This window comes from Lissotriton vulgaris, chromosome 2_1 (assembly GCF_964263255.1).
Source record: "Lissotriton vulgaris chromosome 2_1, aLisVul1.2, whole genome shotgun sequence".
Taxonomy (NCBI): Eukaryota; Metazoa; Chordata; class Amphibia; order Caudata; family Salamandridae; genus Lissotriton; species Lissotriton vulgaris.
The window spans coordinates 1,537,593,836-1,537,612,744 of NC_141687.1; the positions used below are offsets into that span (position 1 = coordinate 1,537,593,836).

The 18,909-nt window shown below is 42.8% G+C and overlaps 1 protein-coding gene across 1 annotated transcript in view; it reads right to left on the reverse strand.

Annotated features, from left to right (window-relative positions):
• Window positions 1–17,746, reverse strand: part of LOC147732860 (transient receptor potential cation channel subfamily V member 6-like) — a 232,520-nt gene extending 214,774 nt beyond the window's left edge. Inside the window, exons 1-4 of the mRNA XM_086954916.1 lie at window positions 17,706–17,746; window positions 17,185–17,282; window positions 10,790–10,912; window positions 6,991–7,131 (exon numbers count right to left, since the gene is read on the reverse strand). Coding sequence (XP_086811042.1) covers window positions 6,991–7,131; window positions 10,790–10,912; window positions 17,185–17,282; window positions 17,706–17,746 — 403 coding nt within the window. The remainder of the gene's footprint in view (window positions 1–6,990; window positions 7,132–10,789; window positions 10,913–17,184; window positions 17,283–17,705) is intronic.
• Window positions 17,747–18,909: the final 1,163 nt, after the last annotated feature.

The window sequence follows — 18,909 nt, forward strand, 5'->3', positions numbered from 1 at the left end:
AAGAAAAAAATCACAAAGGAAGCAAGAGAGATTGCCTTAGCGGCAAATTTGGGAAAAGACGCAGATTACAGCAAGATCACAAAAATGAGAAAGACATATAGGGAAACGTGCAGAGAGGCAAAAAGGGCACACACCAACAACCTCTGGAGAAATTACTGTGAGCAAGTAAACTACCAAACAGCATGGCATGTTGGGGACTAATAAATACACTACCAAAGGGAACAGAAACCCTACAGAATACAGGAATAAGTGAGTCAGTGTGGATTCAACATATAGACCGTTTGTATAACAACATACAAACATCTACGTACAGATGGGTAGTCCCATTCCCAGATGAACCAGAGGAATTGAATCAGAAATACATCTCAATAAGCAGTCCAGTTTTGTAAAAAGGGCAATCTGTAACTCATGACCCATTACCTTTTATAACAACAAAAAACTTAAAGGTGATGATAAAAAAGGTGAAGTCGGCTGGCGCAGCAGGGCCAAATGGTCTTCCAAATGCCCTTTTTAAGCAAGAACCGGAATTTTGGGCTCATTACCTTGCTCCTCTTTTTAACCAGATACATTCAGAGAACACGATACCAGCTACCTGGAGAGAAATGGTACTTCATCCAATCTATAAAAATGGCAGCCGAATGGAACCTGGGAATTATAGGCTCATTGCCTTAATTAATGTAGAGGTAAAACTGTTTGCATCGTGCATTTTACAACACTCACAGGAGTGGACGGAGGAAAAAAGGAATAATCCCTACATTTCAAACAGGGTTTAGGCAGGGCATGGGCACATTTACAAATCTGGCAACATTGACAATTGTAATTGAAAAAGCTGCAAGCAAAAAAGCAGGCCTTCTAGCTTGTTACATCGATTTGAAATCTGCTTTCGATAAGAGTGCTGCGAGACCAACTTTGGCTGAAATTGAAAGAATGGGGATTACCGCAGGAATTGATAAACACAATAATAGCGCTCTACAGCGAAACATGGGCCAGTGTGATGATAGGAGATGGTAGCAGAATATCATCAAAGATAAAAAATAACTAATGGTATAAAACAAGACTGCGTCCTTTCACCATGTCTATTTAATCTATACTTAGCAGATTTAAACAATTATCCACTAAAGACAAATGGCCATCCGCTCAAACTGACAAATGAGTCAGTCCAGTTCCTGCAGTATGTGGATGATATCGTGGTTGTGAGCCAAACCCCAATTGGACTGCAAAGACTCATAAATAAACTGACTGATTACTTCGACATTTTAAGCTTGAAAATAAACCTGACAAAAACCAAGGTTGTTTCGACTAGCAGGCCCCAAAGGCGGAAAATATAAATGGTATGCAAAGGGAACGTGAATTGAGGAAACCAACTCATATAAATATGTAGGCATCAAATTGGGCCGGAGAATGACTCCAATGGAACAAAAAATGGATATCAAAGCGAAAGTCCAATCTCTAATCTTTGCTTATAAACAGCTCTACAAGAAACTGCAATGCCCCTCACACGGTCATCTCTTGAAAATAATGGCAGATCAACTGCTTCCAACCCTGTCCCACGGCCTGGAAATTTGGCATGGGCAAGAAATTGACATTTTAAATGAACTACAAACAAAAGCATATAAAGCAGTTTTTAATCTCCCAAAAAGAGCATCCCCCGCACAGGTACGCCTTGAATTTGGCCTTCAGAACCAGGAATACCAAAGAAAAGCAACATTTGTAAAATTATGCTGGAAGTTTAGATTATCAGAACCTGGATCGCTGAACAATTTATGTTGGACCAAATTACAAACTCATTTCGATAAAAAAAAACTAATTTATGGGGCGATTTCTTGAGAACTGCCCTTGCTGAATTAGACATGGACAAAGTATGGAATCAAAAGCTGGATAGAACAACATTTAATAAAACGTGCAATGCTACGGCCAAGAAACTGTCATTTTTAGAAGACAAAAGAAGATTGACCAAACGATGCCACGCATGGACGGTAATAAACTCGTATACTACACTAAAACCGCAACCCTACTTAGTGGCGCATTTTCAGCTATCTTTAAAAAAGAGGTTCACAGCATACAGATTGGGTGACTATAATACAAAGGATTTGGTCCCTACCTGGAAAAGGAAACAACAAGCTGAAAATTGCCGTCTGTGTGGATATCGTAAGGAATCAAAATGTCATTTGATGTGCGTTTGTGATTCTATAAAAGTAGAACGAAGGAAGCTATTAAGGGCTATTTTCAAGGACTTACAAATTCGTACCTGCAGGCAAGCGACAATAAGCTGGATGGGGGGTGCTTCCAATATCCTAATTTGTCGTGGAATAAAATTTATGACCCATGTGGACACGCTCTTACTGAACGCAGATAATGAATAGATGCAAGGGGTGGATGTGCTTAGGGTTTGTTTTAGAATTGGTAATATGCAAACGTTTTACTGAAAATATGATTCTTTTTGAATTGTGTTTGTTATAAATTTTATTCTATGCTTTATGGCTGTGATAAAACAAATAACTTTACTTTTTGACTGACTGACTGACTGAGAGGTCTAGGAGGATCAGGGCCACCGTACCCTCCTGGTAGAGGAGGGATCTAATGTTGTCAGTGGCAGTGATCAGGGCAGTCTTGGCTCTGTGGTTGGCACAGAAACCAGACTGGGATTTGTCCAGAAGTTCGTTTTTTTCAGGTGATTGGTGAGTTGGCAGTTGATGGCCGTCTCAAGGACTTCGGCAGGGAAGGGGAGCAGAGAGATGGGTTAGTAGTTCTTGAGTTTTCTGGGGTCGGTGGATGGTTTCTTGAGGAGAGGTCTGACCTCTGCATGTTTCCATCCATTGGGGAAGGGGGCCATAGTGATTGATGTGTTGAGGATGGAGGTGAGTTTGCATCTGATTTTCTTGCTCCCGAGGTTGAAGAAGTAGTGGGGGCAGGGGTCTGTGGGTGCTCCAGAGTGGATGGAGTTTATGATGGCTTTGGTGCTCTGTGTGTTGAATAGTTTCCATACGGTGAGTGGGTTGTTGTGGGTGGCATCCGTGAGTGTGAGGTGGTAGTAAAAGTCACGGGTTAGGTTTTAAAGTTACTGTACATGGTGGATATTTTATTGTGGAAATAGTTTGCCTGGGTGTCTCGGAGTTCCTGGGAAGAGGAAATCATGTTCTTGGTGACTGATGGGCAGGAGAACTCAGACAATGCTGAAGAGTTCATTGGCTGTGTTGGAAGCTTGTTTCAATGCAGTCTGCTAGGGCACCTCTTTCCGCATCTTTTAGGCATTACTGGTATCTGTTGCGGGCTAGCTTGAAGCTGGTTCAGTCTGTGGGATCTCTGCAAGTGCGCCATCTTCTTTCAACTGATTTGCAGTTGTGTTTCATTGTCCTGGGTTATGGTGTATACCAACTTGCTTGTTTGGTGGATCTTCCGGTCTTTGCTAGCTTGATGAGGGTGACACTGTCAGTGCAGTTGGGGATCCAGGGAGAGAAATTCTGGACGGTCTATTCAAGGTTGGTTGTAGAATCGGACTAGGTGGTGTTGAGGGCATCCCTCCAGTGGGCCTCTGTCACTTTGTTCCAGCTGGGGAAGGAGTTAGGGGGCCTAGCTGTGCTGCATGTGGATCCTGCGATGATGAAGTGGATGATGGAAAGGTGCCATGACTGTACTTGACTTTGTAGCTGGCAGTGAACATCAGATCAAGCCTGTGACCTGCACTGTGTTTGGGGTTGGTGCCAGTTGAGTGAGGCCAATGTTGCTCATGCTCTCCAGGAGGTTGGTGAAGTTTGCATCTTTGGGGTCACCAAGGTGGAAATTGAGGTCATTGAAGAAGATGTAGTGCTTGGAGTCAATGGCTAGTAGGGCGATGAATTAATGTATGGCATTGCAGAAGCCGAGGTGGGTTTCTGGGGGTCTGTAGGCGAGAGTGCCTCTAATGGTAGCCCTACCATCCATTTGGAGTTGGAATTTGAGGTGTTCCATGATCAGTGCAGTGTCGTCTTCAGTGGTGATGCAACGGATGGTTTCTATGTGAAAGATGGCCATCTCACCTCTGTGTTTGAAGGTGTGATCCTGGTGTATCAACTTGAAGTTGTTAGGCATTGCAGTGGTGCTGTTGAGGGTGGAGGAGGTGTTGAGACAGGTTTGTGTGATAGAGATAACATTGGGGGTGAAGGTGGTGATGGTGTCCCAGATTTCAGTGGCATGAATACAGAGTAATCGGGTGTTGGACAGAAGGAAGTGGTGTAGTTCCAGGGAGGTCATGGTCATTGACGTGGGTATGGCAAGGGCTTCTGTGAGGGTGGGAGGTCCTGAGTTGCAGGTAAAAGGCCCTACCGTTGATTGAGGAGATGCGATGCAGCAGTTGTTGTCGCAGTATCTTGGGTCCAGGGCACATAGCTCTGCAGCAGAGTATCTGTGGATGGCCTGAGGGCAAGGGTTTCTCGTGTTGGGAGTGGTCCAGGCATAGACAGCATGACACCTCCACTGCACGGTTGTGCTGCAACCTACATTAAGTAGATCCAGGGATAAGGGAGGGCTGCTGGTAGGCAGTGGGTGGGACTGGCAGGAAGCAGGAGGGAAGAAACAGCAGGACACAACTGGTGCAGGGCAACAGAACAGACCAAAAGCAAGCAGAATATAAACAAACACATGGGCAGAGACAAATAACCAGATTACCAGGCAACAATTTGAGGCAGCCAGGGGAAGTAGACACGAGGAGCTGTACTGGCTTATTCTACGTAGCTTATTTTTTGCCATCCTTTGGATAAAATGATGATGGTATACAGCCAGGGGATGCCATTTCCCATGAGCTCTTTATATTTACATAGTGAGTTGTCATTCAGTGAATAAATAAATAAATATGTCAAAGTCCAACTCATTCATAAACCTAAATGAAACCTAGGAGCAATATTTCCTGCATACCGTAAAAGAAACTAGAGGTATTACCTCTTGGGAGAAAAATTTGGATAGGATAGTACTGTACATGTAAATCTGCTAGCGGGAAAACTTGCGGTAATCATTTAGTAAATGTGGCACAATTATCTTTAATTACTAGTACACTTTTACCATGCCCATATCTATTCTCAAGGTGATGAATCATGGCCACTGTGTTTTGACCAAAACAGCTCCTTCATAAACATAGGCAAGTAATCAAATGCAAGTACATATTTTAGTCAATAATGAGAGTTTGTGAGTAGTTTTAAAGGTTTTTTTTTAAATAACAGTTTAAGATTCTCTGATTCTTTATTCATTGGTCATGTATCATGAAGGTTAAAGAACTAATAATGGAAAATAAAGTTTGTGCAGAACATATCATGATGTGCATACAGAGCATTCCATAAAGGAAAGACTCCCTATTCTAAGTAATGGGGTGCAAATGATTTCAGTCAGAACCCATAGAGAGTTCAAAAATAAAGGCAATAGTGAGATTAGCATAAAGCTAAATCAATGATTAATCATTCCATAATCTCCCATAAAGAGAAATAAAGCATAGAGCAAATAGGCCTGGGTAAAGCCAGTTAGTCAAAGCATAAAGCTTGTTTGTTTTTCAATAAAATCAAAAGGGAACATAGCCTGCATCTAATCTGCCCTCATCTGAATCTGTTTTGCTCTCCATCAAAGTCTGCTCTCTCGTACTTTGTATCTGTTCTCTGCTAATCACCTCTGCTCTGCTCCCTTCAGTTCTGCATCTAAGTCTATACCTACTAAACTAGGAACGCGTAAATAAATCTGTAAAAGTGTTGCTTAAAGTGTGTTGCATTTTCTTTGTCTCTGCCGATGAAAATCAGTAAACTAAAAGTACATCTCCACCTCCTCCTGCTGGATACTCGCAATCCATCAAGCTCTGTTCTCATGCCACATTTAAATCTCATTTAAAATGACTTAATCTCCTAACCTTCTGTTAAAGAAACCTTTTATTTTAAATAAACACATACCATAGCTGCAAAAGAACTTATTATTTAAGTAGGAATCATTCAAACATAGTATAATGATATCTTTTGAAATGCATGTTCTTTCCAGGTCTCCCTAAGGCAAAGAAATAATTAGGCTGATAAAAGCACTCAATCCAGAAGAAGTAGAAGTTGTAGAGTAGCTTTAATGTACAACCATCAACAAGCCAAAGTAACAGCAAACTGAATTCTCAGCAATTGGAATGTAATCATTCCATTAATGATGTAATCAACCAAGACACTCTTAAAGAGACAGCAACCATAACATAGGCTTTGTTTTTTAAATATTTTTCCAGCAACAAATAGGATAAGGCTCTGAAGTTACATGCTGCAAATTAGGCCAAGCATATCTATTTCTCATGAGAGGCACATTCCTCTTTAAACTGGAATGTCCAGTTGGAGCTCTCTGAGCTGTTTTCTTTTTTTTTTCTACACTTTAAAATGTGTTGTTAATTCAATACAAACCATATGCTAATACTGCACATATGTTGAAAAAGTGTTGTAAGCTCAAGCTACATTCTATAGTGAGGACAAAATCTAAAGTAGTCACATTGAGGTCATACTATAAATGAATTGTGCAAAGTGAAAGCTTCTGGTTTAAAGCCTGTGAAATATGAAATCTCTGTGTTTTATTTGCAGCGCCAAATGTCTGCGTGTCACCTTTTGAAATGCATTTTATGTTTGAAGCCCAATTCATATTTTTCATTAGCAGTGCTTAATTCTATAGGAAATTTACACGCCTTCTCAAATCTATGATAAATGAAATATTGAATTACTTAAACCTTGTGCTTGCTTAAAATTGCTGTAACTGACCAAATTCCGACTGCCAAAATGGCATGATAGAACTGATGTTTACTCTAAGGTCCTTGAAGCAGGGGTGTGTTTATACTTATTGTCTGAATTACAGAGAAAGGGGTTGCGGTCTAAGATGATCACTGTAAATTGTTTACTTGATTTTCTGATTACAACCTTGTGTACAAAGGATCAATGATTAAAATCACTACCACTATCAACATTTCAGAATAGTGAAATAGCACAGAGCAGAGGATGCATCCTTCAGTTTGCTGCTCACCAAAATAGAATGACTTGTGGCACTGAAATCTGAAGAAGCTACCAGTGGCCCGAGGTGATGAAACATTTCCTCCGGTCTCGATCATGGCTTTGACCAGGCTGAGGTTCTGGTTTACCACAGCGATGTGGAGTGCTGTCTGTCCTGAAACCCAAAGAAAAAAAAGAAATGTAGTTAAAACAACCAAGTGTCATTTTCTGAGAGATTGCCTTGAGGCACCTGGCATGTGTGCCTCCAGTTAACCCTTGGAGATCCAATTCATATCGAAGAGCATTACGCTTCTGCTGCAGCTCCTGCTCACTCACAGTATTATGGGCCCGATGTAGGTAATCCCAGATTACCGATTCTTAAATACCGAATCATAGCGATTCGGTATTTAAGAACTGGCAATCGGGATGTAGGTAATTTTACCGATTTAATTACCGAATTGGTATGATTCGTTAATTACCGAATCGGTATTTACTGATTCAGTAATTGCCATTCATTCCTATGGGCCTGGAGGCCCATAGGAATGAATGTCAATTACCGAATCGGTAAATACCGTTTCGGTAATTGGGAGAAAAATAGAAGGGTGGCAGGGTGTCACTTTGACACTCTGTTGCAACCCTCAATTGTGCATGGGTGCCATGTTGCAGCCGTACATGCCCTAAGGGCATGTATGTCTGCAATATGGCACTGCTTTAAAAGCAAAAAAATGCTTTTAAAGGGTTTTCATTATTTACCAGAAACTTCTAGTTGGTGGTAAATAACGAATTCTGAAACCCCTGTAGCACTGATTACAGTGCTACCTACATGTCAAAATACAGATTCAGTAATTTTACCGAATCAGTATTTTAACATGCCCCTACATCCAAAACTCCAAATACCGGTCGGTAACGGCCGAAATCCACCGTTACCGACCGGTATTTGCCTTCCTACATCTGGCCCTATATTATGGTAGCACTACGTGCTACAATTAATGGTTGAATGAGACTTCCATTCTCTCCCTGCACTGTAACTTATCTGATTGTGTTTCTATCATTAAGTGGCGCAAATGGAATGATACATAAGGAATTGTACTGTGAAAGAGCGGAGGCTACTATACTGTAGCAGGCAAAAGATAATTCATCATCGTGAAATACAGGTCCATTTACCTCATGAAGTGTTCAACATGCCTGTCTATTGTGAAATCAAACCCTTTGTTAGTGCCTTTGGTACAGGTTGTGTAGTTTCTGAAGGTTTGCATGATGCTGTAGGAGGACTGAGCCCCCTTCTGTTGACTTCGTAAATAAACTCTTATCAAGCAGGTTGCAGGATTTTGTTGGCACTTTATAGACTTTGTTATTTTTTTTAAATCACTTCCCGACCCCTTTATCTGTTTCTCAGTAGCCATCTTTATGTGGGCCTGCATGAGAAAGAGAAAAGTGCTAGGCTGCTTGATGGTCTAATTGACATAAGCATGAATTAAATGTAAATATATTCATTGGTACCAGTTGAAGAGGCACTTCAAGCTCCTGAAGATTCTAAGGGCCAGATGTACGACCCTTTCATTTAGCGCCCCACAATTTGCGACTCATTGTGAGTCGCGAATATTGAGGCGCTAAATGAAATGTACAACAGTGTTATTACACTGTTTTGCGATATGAATGGGGTCGCAAATTGCGAGGCTCAATAATATCAATGAGCCTCTCGCAATTCGTGAGCCCATCGGGAATGCCAACCCTCCCAGGGAGGGTGGCCTGCTGGGGTCAGCACACCACCATATCTGGGACTCCTTAAAGGAAAATGGGATGCATTTAAAAAAGAAAAATGTTACTTTTCAGTTTTGTTATCTTAAGGGCAGGCAGTTGTCTCTAGGACCACTGCCTGCTCTTAAAAAGTATTTTCCCACATACTCACAAAGGGAAAGGGGTCCCCCGGGGACCCCTTCCCCTTTGCGAGTGGTTTACCACCTACTTCGAGTAGGTGGTAAACTGCTAGTGTTTTGTAGCCGCAAATGCATCCGCAAAACATTAGTACATAGCATGTTGACTCGCAATTAGGAAGGGACGCTCCTTCCTAATTGCGAGAGTCACAAATGCTATTTTGCGAGTCAGTGACTCGCAAAATAGCATTTGTACATGCTGTTACCCTTTTTTACGGCCGCAAATGGGAGAATCTCCCGTTTGCGGCTGTAAAAAAGGGTTGTACATCTGGCCCTAAATGATTTTATATGTTTTTTTTAAATATTGCTCGTACTTGCCTACAACATGGGGTGCTTGGTGAATTTGCACTTTTATGATCTGTTTTTAAAGAGATCGAATAAAGATTTTATTGGTTGATTGGTTGACTATGCTATCATTACATTTTTGGCTGCATCTCTGCAAGGAGACCCAGAGTCAATATTTGGAAAGATGCCAGGGACCTCCATCAGTTTCCAGCGAGGAAGGCCCTGAAGGATTGTGAGACCCTACTGGCCACTTCAAAAGTTCCCCTAATGCAGGAGGTTTTAAATTGCAGACCAGTCTGAGTAGCCCCCAGATTAAGCATTTCTCGAGTGAGACATGTGACAGCCAGGTGTATGTTCTCTCATTTACATTTGGAATTCATGTCCCCAACAGAATATTTGGGGGCATATTTACAGGGGCATGGCACCACAGTAGCGTGACTTTTAACGACGGTCCTGTGGCACAATGCCCTCCTCCATACAAAGAGACGCTAAGCCACTTTTTGTGGCTTAACGCCGCTTTGTAAATATGGTACCCTTTCACACAGGTATCTATGTGAAAGGGGTATGCAATGGGTGTTGTGGGAGCTCCACCGCAACATTGCTTTTCGATGCTGCCCCAGATTCACTAGGCTGTGTAAATCTGAGGCAGCGCCAAAAACAAATGCCATTCAGTAAGAGGAGTTAGAATGGCGCAATGTGAGATATAATTTTATTTCTCCTTGTTTTTGCTTTATCTATGTGTGCTTCATTCTGCAGCATACACAGAAAGAGCAAAGTGCCATGATTGATTGTTTACGTGCGGGAAGGGCTCCCTTCCTGCACATACACAATCATTAAATAATGACGATTTGCTACTTCTATGTGTGCTGTATTCTGCAGCACCCATAGAAGTAACAAATTACCATTATTGATTGTTTACTTCCTGCACATATACAATCATTCCATGCAACATAGGCACCCTTGTGGCTGCATTGGCGCTAGGCGGATAATATTAGTGCCAGTGCTAAGGGAAAACACATTGGTGTGCCGTATTGTTGTAAATATGGCGCATCACTGCGCTTTGGAAATGTCGGAGCACGGCACTGCTAAATTGGTGCCGATCCCTGCTGCCACATGTCCTTGAACATATGCCCCTTGGTTATTAGGGAATGAGGGACAAAATATATTTTGTGCAAAACGCTGATTTTTAAGCCTTTTATACCATTTACTGTGTCTGACAAATTATATGAAGTAAGGCACTAAAAGTGCTCTAAAGTGACATGCACGTACCAGTGATTTATATCAGCGTGGATAGAGGTGGGTCAAAAGAAGGAAATGGAGTTTAGACTCATTTTCTTTTAAACTCTTGAGCAAGGGTGACAATTTTAGCTGGTTAGGAACTTGTTAGTAAGATGCACTCCTGCAATCATTGCAGGTTCTTTTTACCTCTTTAAAAGACACTCTTCAAGCTGGTTCATGCTAACAAGGTGAAATTATCTAACATGTCATTTTTTCTCAATTAGTGAAAGGAAACCTGTCTTCCTAATGATACTTAATCACTTCCAAGACAACATCTCCGGTTTCTTAAGCAGGCCGTGCTCAGTCTAGGAATTAATGATGCTTCCCAATTCATACCTTCATACAGTTCTGACATCATTGGCTCATTGACAAGATTAGGAGCTGCCTCCAGAATGACAAGAGCTGCCTCAAAGTTATCGTATAGTGCAGCAACATGAAGAACTGTCTCACCAACCGCACCTGCAGATGAAGGAAACAGGGAGTTATTCAAAGAAAGGCAAAGACAGCAAACGGTCGAAAAGACAAAAAAAAGATCATTGGAAGGCAGCGAGAGAAAGCAATTATTACTAGAACCACAGAGAAAAATATAAACATAGATATGATGGCACTTAGCAACCATTGTTATACTGGCCTATAGGATAATCTGGCAGTGCCAGATGGGCCAGTCTTACAGATCAGTGGTAGGACGGTTTTGTGGTGGTGTGTGGGGTGGTGTAAACATCTTTAAAGACCAGAAAGCAGTGGCTAGCAGCACTATGCCGGCTGTGGATGCTGTTATCTCATTGCATGAAGCATGGATGGGCCTATTGCACTTTGTTGGAAGAAGAACATGTTTGACCTAATCTCTAATAAAAAGAGAGAGGCACCCAAAACCAAAGGGATAGGGTACCAGAACTGACTTTATGTCAAATAAAGAATTCCCTTTGGGCACCTTAATTTAGAAACACCAATTCTTACAGACAACAAGACAGATATCCTTCTGACAAAGACCTATCACGTAGAGCAATGTAGTAAATAACAATACAATTCTATAAAAACAAATAAGTTCAGTATGCACAGTTTATTTCATATCTTAAAACAGTTAAAAAAGACATGTGTAAAATTCAAATTCAAATTCAAATTGGGAACACAGACAATATAAAAAGGAACAACTCATATACAGAAATTCAACCTAAACAGTTCCTAAAACTAAAAAGGGAGATACACAAAAAAGGTAAGTATTCCGCAACAATCAGAATAGTCCTTGATCGGTATATCTTGTATTTCTCCCTTTGTTTCAACGCGTTTCAGTGGACAATTAATATATAGCTGCCTTCATCAGGAATATATTAGCTGTCATCCCAAAAAGCTTCTTTTAGGACAAAACTGCCTTAAAGTGGGGGGTTGTAGCCTCCTTCCCTGTTCTAAAAGTCTGCGTTTAACGAGACAGTGGGTTTCTAAGTTGATCGCACAATGATATCTTTTTTCAAATAGCCATTTTCAAATCAGCCAGTGATAAGTTGGTAAAGAGATATCTTTATATGTATTGCCACTCAGAAAATAAAGATTCAGTGACGATTGTGATGAGTATAATAGCAAAGGTCGAACTTAGAGCAACATTCTTTTGGAAGACGACCGGAATTGCAAGCGGGACGTTTGCCGGCTTTTCACTCAAGAGGCTGCATACATGAGCTGAAATAATTTTGAGAGACTGGATATAGCTCTCAAGCCCTGAGCCTTTAAGTACAAGTATAAGAATAAATAATCGCGCTGTGAAAGAACAATCATCTATCCACACATCCTACCCGTTTGGGATCCTCGGTTGTGGCCAGCACATCGTATACATCCTGAATGTTGCTCTAAGTTCGACCTTTGCTATTACACTCATCGCAATCGTCACTGAATCCTTATTTTCTGAGTAGCAATACATATAAAGATATCTCTTTACCTACTTATCACTGGCTGATTTGAAAACGGCTATTTGAAAGAAGATATCATTGTGCGATCAACTTAGAAACCCACTGTCTCGTTAAACACAGACTTTTAGAACAGGGAAGGAGGCTACAATCCCCCACTTTAAGGCAGTTTTGTCCTAAAAGAAGATTTTTGGGAAGACAGCTAATATATTCCTGATGAAGGCGGCTATATATTAATTGTCCGCTGAAACATGTTGAAACAAAGGGAGAAGTACAAGATATACTGATCAAGGACTATTCTGATTGTTGCGGAATACTTACCTTTTTGTGTATCTCCCTTTTTAATTTTAGGAACTGTTTAGGTTGGATTTCTGTATATGATTTGTTCCTTTTTATATTCTCTATGTTCCCAATTTGAACTTTAACTTTCATTTTACACATGTGTTTTTTAACTGTTTTAATATATGAAATAAACTATGCATACTGAACTTATTTGGTTTTATAGAGTTGTATTGTTATTTACTACATTGCTCTATGTGATAGGTCTTTGTCCGAAGGATATCTGTCTTGTTGTCTGTAAGAATTGGTGTTTCTAAATTAAAGTGCCCAAAGGGAATTCTTTATTTGACATGTTTGACCTAATGCCCGAAGTGGCCAGGGGCATGCCCGAGGTGGGTCCCTTGCTCCCTGTGCCACAAGTTCCAAGCTCTAACTCACTGATGAGGCTAGTAACGCTGAAACCAGTCTGTGGCCCCCTGTTTTCCCTCCTGGAGGAGGCATCATAGTTATTCCCGTGAGGAGGTGGGTCAATACTAATTTGCCTAAGGCAAACCTCTGTCTAGAAGACTGTGACAGTACATGTAAAACAGTGGGATATAATTCTACCCAGAGGGATTGCGAATGGCTTAGGGCCTGATTTAAATTTAGGCAGATGGGTTACTCCATTACAATGGTGACAGATATCCTGCTCTTCAAAATATAAATCCCCTGGATTATAGTAGGATTTATATTTCGGCGGGCGGGATAACCGCCAGTGTTGTGATGGAGTAACTCATCGGCCGAGAACTAAGTCAGGCCCTTAGTCAATTTGCAAGCATTTCGTCCATTGTCCATCACTTTTGTGTCCTTGCTTAGTTAGACAATAGCAAAAGTAATAAAATCATCAACTTTAAGAAAAAAATGTGAATTGTTATGATTAGAAACATTCTTACCCCCGCCCCCACCCACTACGCCGGCCACACACTAGACCCCGTCTTCTCCTCCAGCAAGGACATCTCCTTCAGCCACGCCTCCGAACTTAACTGGACAGACCACAGCTGCATCCACTTCAGCTTCAGCAAGACCACGCACCACCACCACCCGCAACAGGTCCCCCCCAGAAGCTGGAACAAGATCACAGCCGACCAGCTCGCCACATCCCTGAGCCAGAACCCTCCCGCCAGCTCAGCGAACCCCAACCAAGCCGCCAACAACCTCACGAAGTGGATCAGTAACTGCGCAGATGACCTCACTCCACTGAAGACCCCCCCGCCAGACCGAAAGCATCCTGGTTCACCGACGAACTCAAGAGCTCCAAGAAGAACTGCTTGGACCTCGAGAAAGCCTGGTGCAGAGACCCAACTACAGACAACATGACCACCCTCAAGCTCGCCACCCAAAAACATCACCAGCTGATCCACACCACCAAGAAAAACGCATTCAAGGAACAACTAGACAACAACGCCCACAACAGCAAGGAACTCTTCAACATCGTCAAAGAGCTCTCCAACCCCAGCGCCGGAAACAACGACATCACTCCCTCGTAAGACCTCTGCAACTCGCTCGCTGCATTCTTCCACAGCAAGATCACAGACATACACAACAGTTTCAACACACAGCCGACGCACCCTACGACTGTACCAACGCCCCCCACCACCACCCTCCGCGCCTGGACCCCGGTCAACACCGAAGACACCATCCGCACAATGAACTCCATCCACTCCGGATCTCCAACCGACCCCTGCCCACACCACGTCTTCAACAATGCTGACTCCGTCATCGCACCCCATCTACGGGACATCATCAACGCCTCCTTCGACACCGTCACCTTCCCAGAGAGCTGGAAGCACGCCGAATTCAGCGCCCTACTGAAGAAACCATCAGCGGACCCCAACGACCTCAAAAACTACCGCCCTATCTCGCTCCTTCCTTTTCCTGCCAAAGTCATTGAGAAGACCGGCAACTGACAGCTGGCCGCCTTCCTCGAGACGAATGGATCCCTTGACCACTCGCAGTCCGGCTTCCGGGCCAACCACAGCACCGAGACCGCCCTCATCGCAGCCACCGACGACATCCGAGCCCTGCTCGACAACGGGAAACAGCAGCCCTCATCCTTCTGGACCTCTCCGCGGCGTTCGACACGGTCTGCCACCGCACCCTAGTGCAGCGCCACAACAACATTGGAATCCAGGCGAAGGCACTGGAGTGGATCATCTCCTTCCTCGCCGGAAGAACATAGAGAGTCCGCCTCCCCCCGTTCAGATCCCAGGCCACCGAAGTCATCTGCGGCGTACCACAAGGATCATCACTCAGCCCCACGCTGTTCAACATCTACATGAGCCCCCTCGCGGCCATCGCACGCCAGCACAACCTCAACATCATCTCCTATGCCGACGACACCCAGCTGATCCTCTCCCTTACTAACGATCCCGCCACCGCTGGAACCAACCTACACGAAGGGATGAAAGACGTAGCCGAGTGGATGATGAACAGCCGCCTCAAACTGAACTCAGATAAGATGGGAGTCCTCATCCTGGGATCCTCGCCCTCCGCCTGGGACGACTCCTGGCGGTCCCCTGCCCTGGGCAGCGCACCGAAACCCACAGACCACGCTCGCAACCTGGGCTTCATCCTGGACTCCTCCCACTCCATGACCAGACAAGTCAACGCCGTCTCCGCGTCTTGCTTCAACATCCTACGCATGCTACGTAAGATGTTCCGGTGGATCCCCACCGAAACCAGGAAGACGGTCACCCAGGCCCTTGTCACCAGCCGACTGGACTATGGCAACTCCCTCTACGCCGGAACCACAGCCAAACTTCACAAAAAGCTCCAGCGCATACAGAACGCCTCAGCACGCCTCATCCTGGACATTCCCCGACACGGCCACATCTCCGAACACCTGAGAAACCTGCACTGGCTCCCCTTCAGCAAGAGAATCACGTTCTGACTCCTCACCCACGCACACAAAGCTCTCCACAACCAAGGCCCAAGATACCTCAACGACCGCCTGACCTTCTACACTCCCACCCGCCAGCTACGATCGACCAGCCATGCCCTCGCCGCCGTCCCCCGCATCCGACGAGCCACACCGGGAGGAAGATCCTTCTCCTATCTGGCTGCCAAGACGTGAAACTCCCTCCCCATCCACCTCAGCCTGACCCAAGACCACCTCTCCTTCAGGAAGCAACTCAAGACCTGGCTGTTCGAGCAGTAGCGGACCCTCCTCCCCCATGCGGCTTGAGACCCTCCGGGTGAGTAGCGCGCTATACAAATGTTTTGATTGATTGATTGATTGTGATAAATGTGATAAAAACTTTTTTATGTTTGATAAATCTATTTTTAAAATGCCACACTTTGCTATTTGTTACTTGATAAATTAATCCGCCAAGCAGTGATCTGGCATAAATTAAGCACTGTTTTAGGGCAAACACATAGAATCCTTTCATGGCCTGGTTTGTCAGAAATAAACGTTATGTACTGTAGATGAATTTAATGAGGCTGCACATTTGTAGTAGAGTGTTTCTCTGCATGTGAACAATAGACCCAGAGTAGTGGTTTCGTATTCTGCTCCAACTACTAAGGCTGCGCAGCCCCTAGCACACAGTTGGTGTGAGATGCCAAACTCTATTCTTCAGACTTTCTACTTCCGGAATAAGATCTGTAATGGTAGGCTTACAGCTATAAACAATCAGAGGCTTTTTATTAAACAATTTTGTCAATACTTCAACTTTCTCAAAACGTCATCAATGTGACAACATTTTTTTCTTAATTCTTCTAGATTATTCGTCTGTAGGAAAATCATTGTCAGTAGGGCGGTTTCATGAATTAGAAGTGGGTGGAGGGGTGTTCTTCATGGGATTGAGATCTAGGAGGCAAGTGGCCTCCCTCCTGCTCCATGCCCTACTTCAACGTCACAGGCATTGTGGTGCTACCTAGACCTGTGTTTACACACAATTGGAAAGTGATCTCCTACACACATTTCAAATGATTCCTTGGATGTGATATCTCTTGGGTTGGCTGACTGTATTTAGTGTGCAGCTGTTTGGTGTGACGCGTCGCTGAGTATCTAAAGTCACCACGGATCTGCAGTCTCAGGGTTTTTTGTTACCACTGTCGTTGTCAAAGTTTCAGCATATCACATTGGAAAAATTTAGATATAATAAATCTAAATGGGAGTTTTTCACTCGGTTGTGAATTGTCCTAGAATGTCAGCCTGCTTCCTGCCTCCATGGACCAACACCTCACACACTCTTCCAATAGTTGTAGCCATCGTTTAGATAAATAAAAAACCTGGGAGGACAACATTGTCCTCCATGTTTTGTGTGATCAGTGTACAATCTTCTCCTTCAGTGAAGTGTCAATTTTGAAATCTCTGGATTGTAATTTCCCACGCAGACTCTGAATATGTAATTAGCTGTTCCCTTAAATAAATGCCAAAATACATCAAAAAAAGAGTGGTACTATCGATGGACAACACACGATAGGAGAAGGATCAGAATCTTCTATTGTGTTCTTTTTCACGAAATGCAACCTGAAATTTTCAGTCTCAATCAGTACTGATTCCATATATCTTACCTCTAGCATACAGATCAGTGGATTTGCAGTGGAGCAACTTTCGGATGGCTTTGGCGTCGTTCTCCTTTGCAGCCAGAAATAATGGTGATTCACCAATCCTTCAAAAGAGAGAAGACTTCAGATGAATAAACTGAATCTGTACAATAAGGTATCATCTCTATGAGGTATGCGATAAACACTTTAGAATAAATGCAGAAATGTAGCTCGACTCCGTTATTAAAGTCCTTCGTGCCTATACAGCTGATTTTCACTTCACTATTCTGTAGCATGTCACAGACAAATAGAGGTAACTGCATTATTGTTCCATGTCTCAGAAATCGTATGCCATCTTTATTTTTATGAAATGTATTTTTATAGTATTTTAAGTTTTTTCTTAATAGTACATTTTTCACACTGAATGGAACTGACTGCAAACACTGGTAACCGCTTGCGGACACATTGTATTTTTTGTCAACCTCAGAATTAGTTATTATGAGTGAGTCAATCCACCCAGCTTCACAATTTTTGTATGTGCAGCATACTGGGCCACAAAGCTCTGTCTCGCCAGCACCAACATTACCATAGTAACACTGATTTCTAATCATAGACCAAGTACATGTTAAGTGAACACATTGTTGTGTGCTTGCACCAATATATTAAATACATTCATCAATCATTCAATCAATCTAATGGTTTAACAATAGAAGAAAAAGAAGAGCAGGGCCACCATTGGCACTGCTCCCAATGGTGGCAGGATTTTCTTTCTATTAGAGGAGAACACTTCTTATTTTCGTTAGAGGTGAAGTGAACAGGTTAAGGATCCTTCAAACCATTTGGAAAATTGTTTTGGAAATGTGTCTTTTTCTAAATACATACATTTTTGTTTAGCATTCGGAGAGCACTACAGCCACAATCAATGGACAAGTCTGAGAGTAAATACTGATCTGCAATCTTTAAGTTCCCAATACTTCTCTTCCTACAACTGTCTCTGTCTACCTATTTCAAACTCTTCAATCACAACCTCACTTATCTCTTGCTATATCTGTCTTCTTCCCTGCCTAGCTCATCCCTCTACACCTCTCTAGCTCCCTTTAATTTATTCCCACCTTCTCCTGTGTCCTTTGCCTCTCTCCCTATCTCTCTCCTATATCACACCTTTCTCTACCTCCTGTCTCTCTATCCCCTATATTGTTTTATCTCATCTTTCTTTGTCTCAGGAATCATTAAATCAACAATTGTCTCTCTACATCATTTCTCTGCCTCTCCTGCTGACTACTTCTGTTGCCCCTACCACTCCCAACCACACTTTCTTTGCCTCAATCATCTTTCTGTCTCATATTGCTCAAACTACTTCACCTCAACTTTTCAACTATTTCTTTCCCTTTTCGTATGTCTCTCAACCTCTCTACGTCTCCATGCACCTTCCCCTATCTATGTTTCTCTATGTTTTTTTACTTCACCCCTTTTTTTAAAACATTTATTACACCATCTCTATTCCACCTCTATTAACCTGTCTCTCACCTCTGCCTCTCTACCACTGCCTCTCTACTGGTATCCTACTCTGTATACCTCAACTCTCTCAAATTACCACTCATGAATGCTTGAATTTGAGCAATACATTAAAGTTATTCTGAACAAAGTGGCCCAAAATTTGTCTTGCCCGGGCTCCAAAAGTCATTAGGATGACACAGCTTCTGAAGTTTATTTAGTCGCTTCTTGAGTACACTCAGATAAAACCCATTTTAA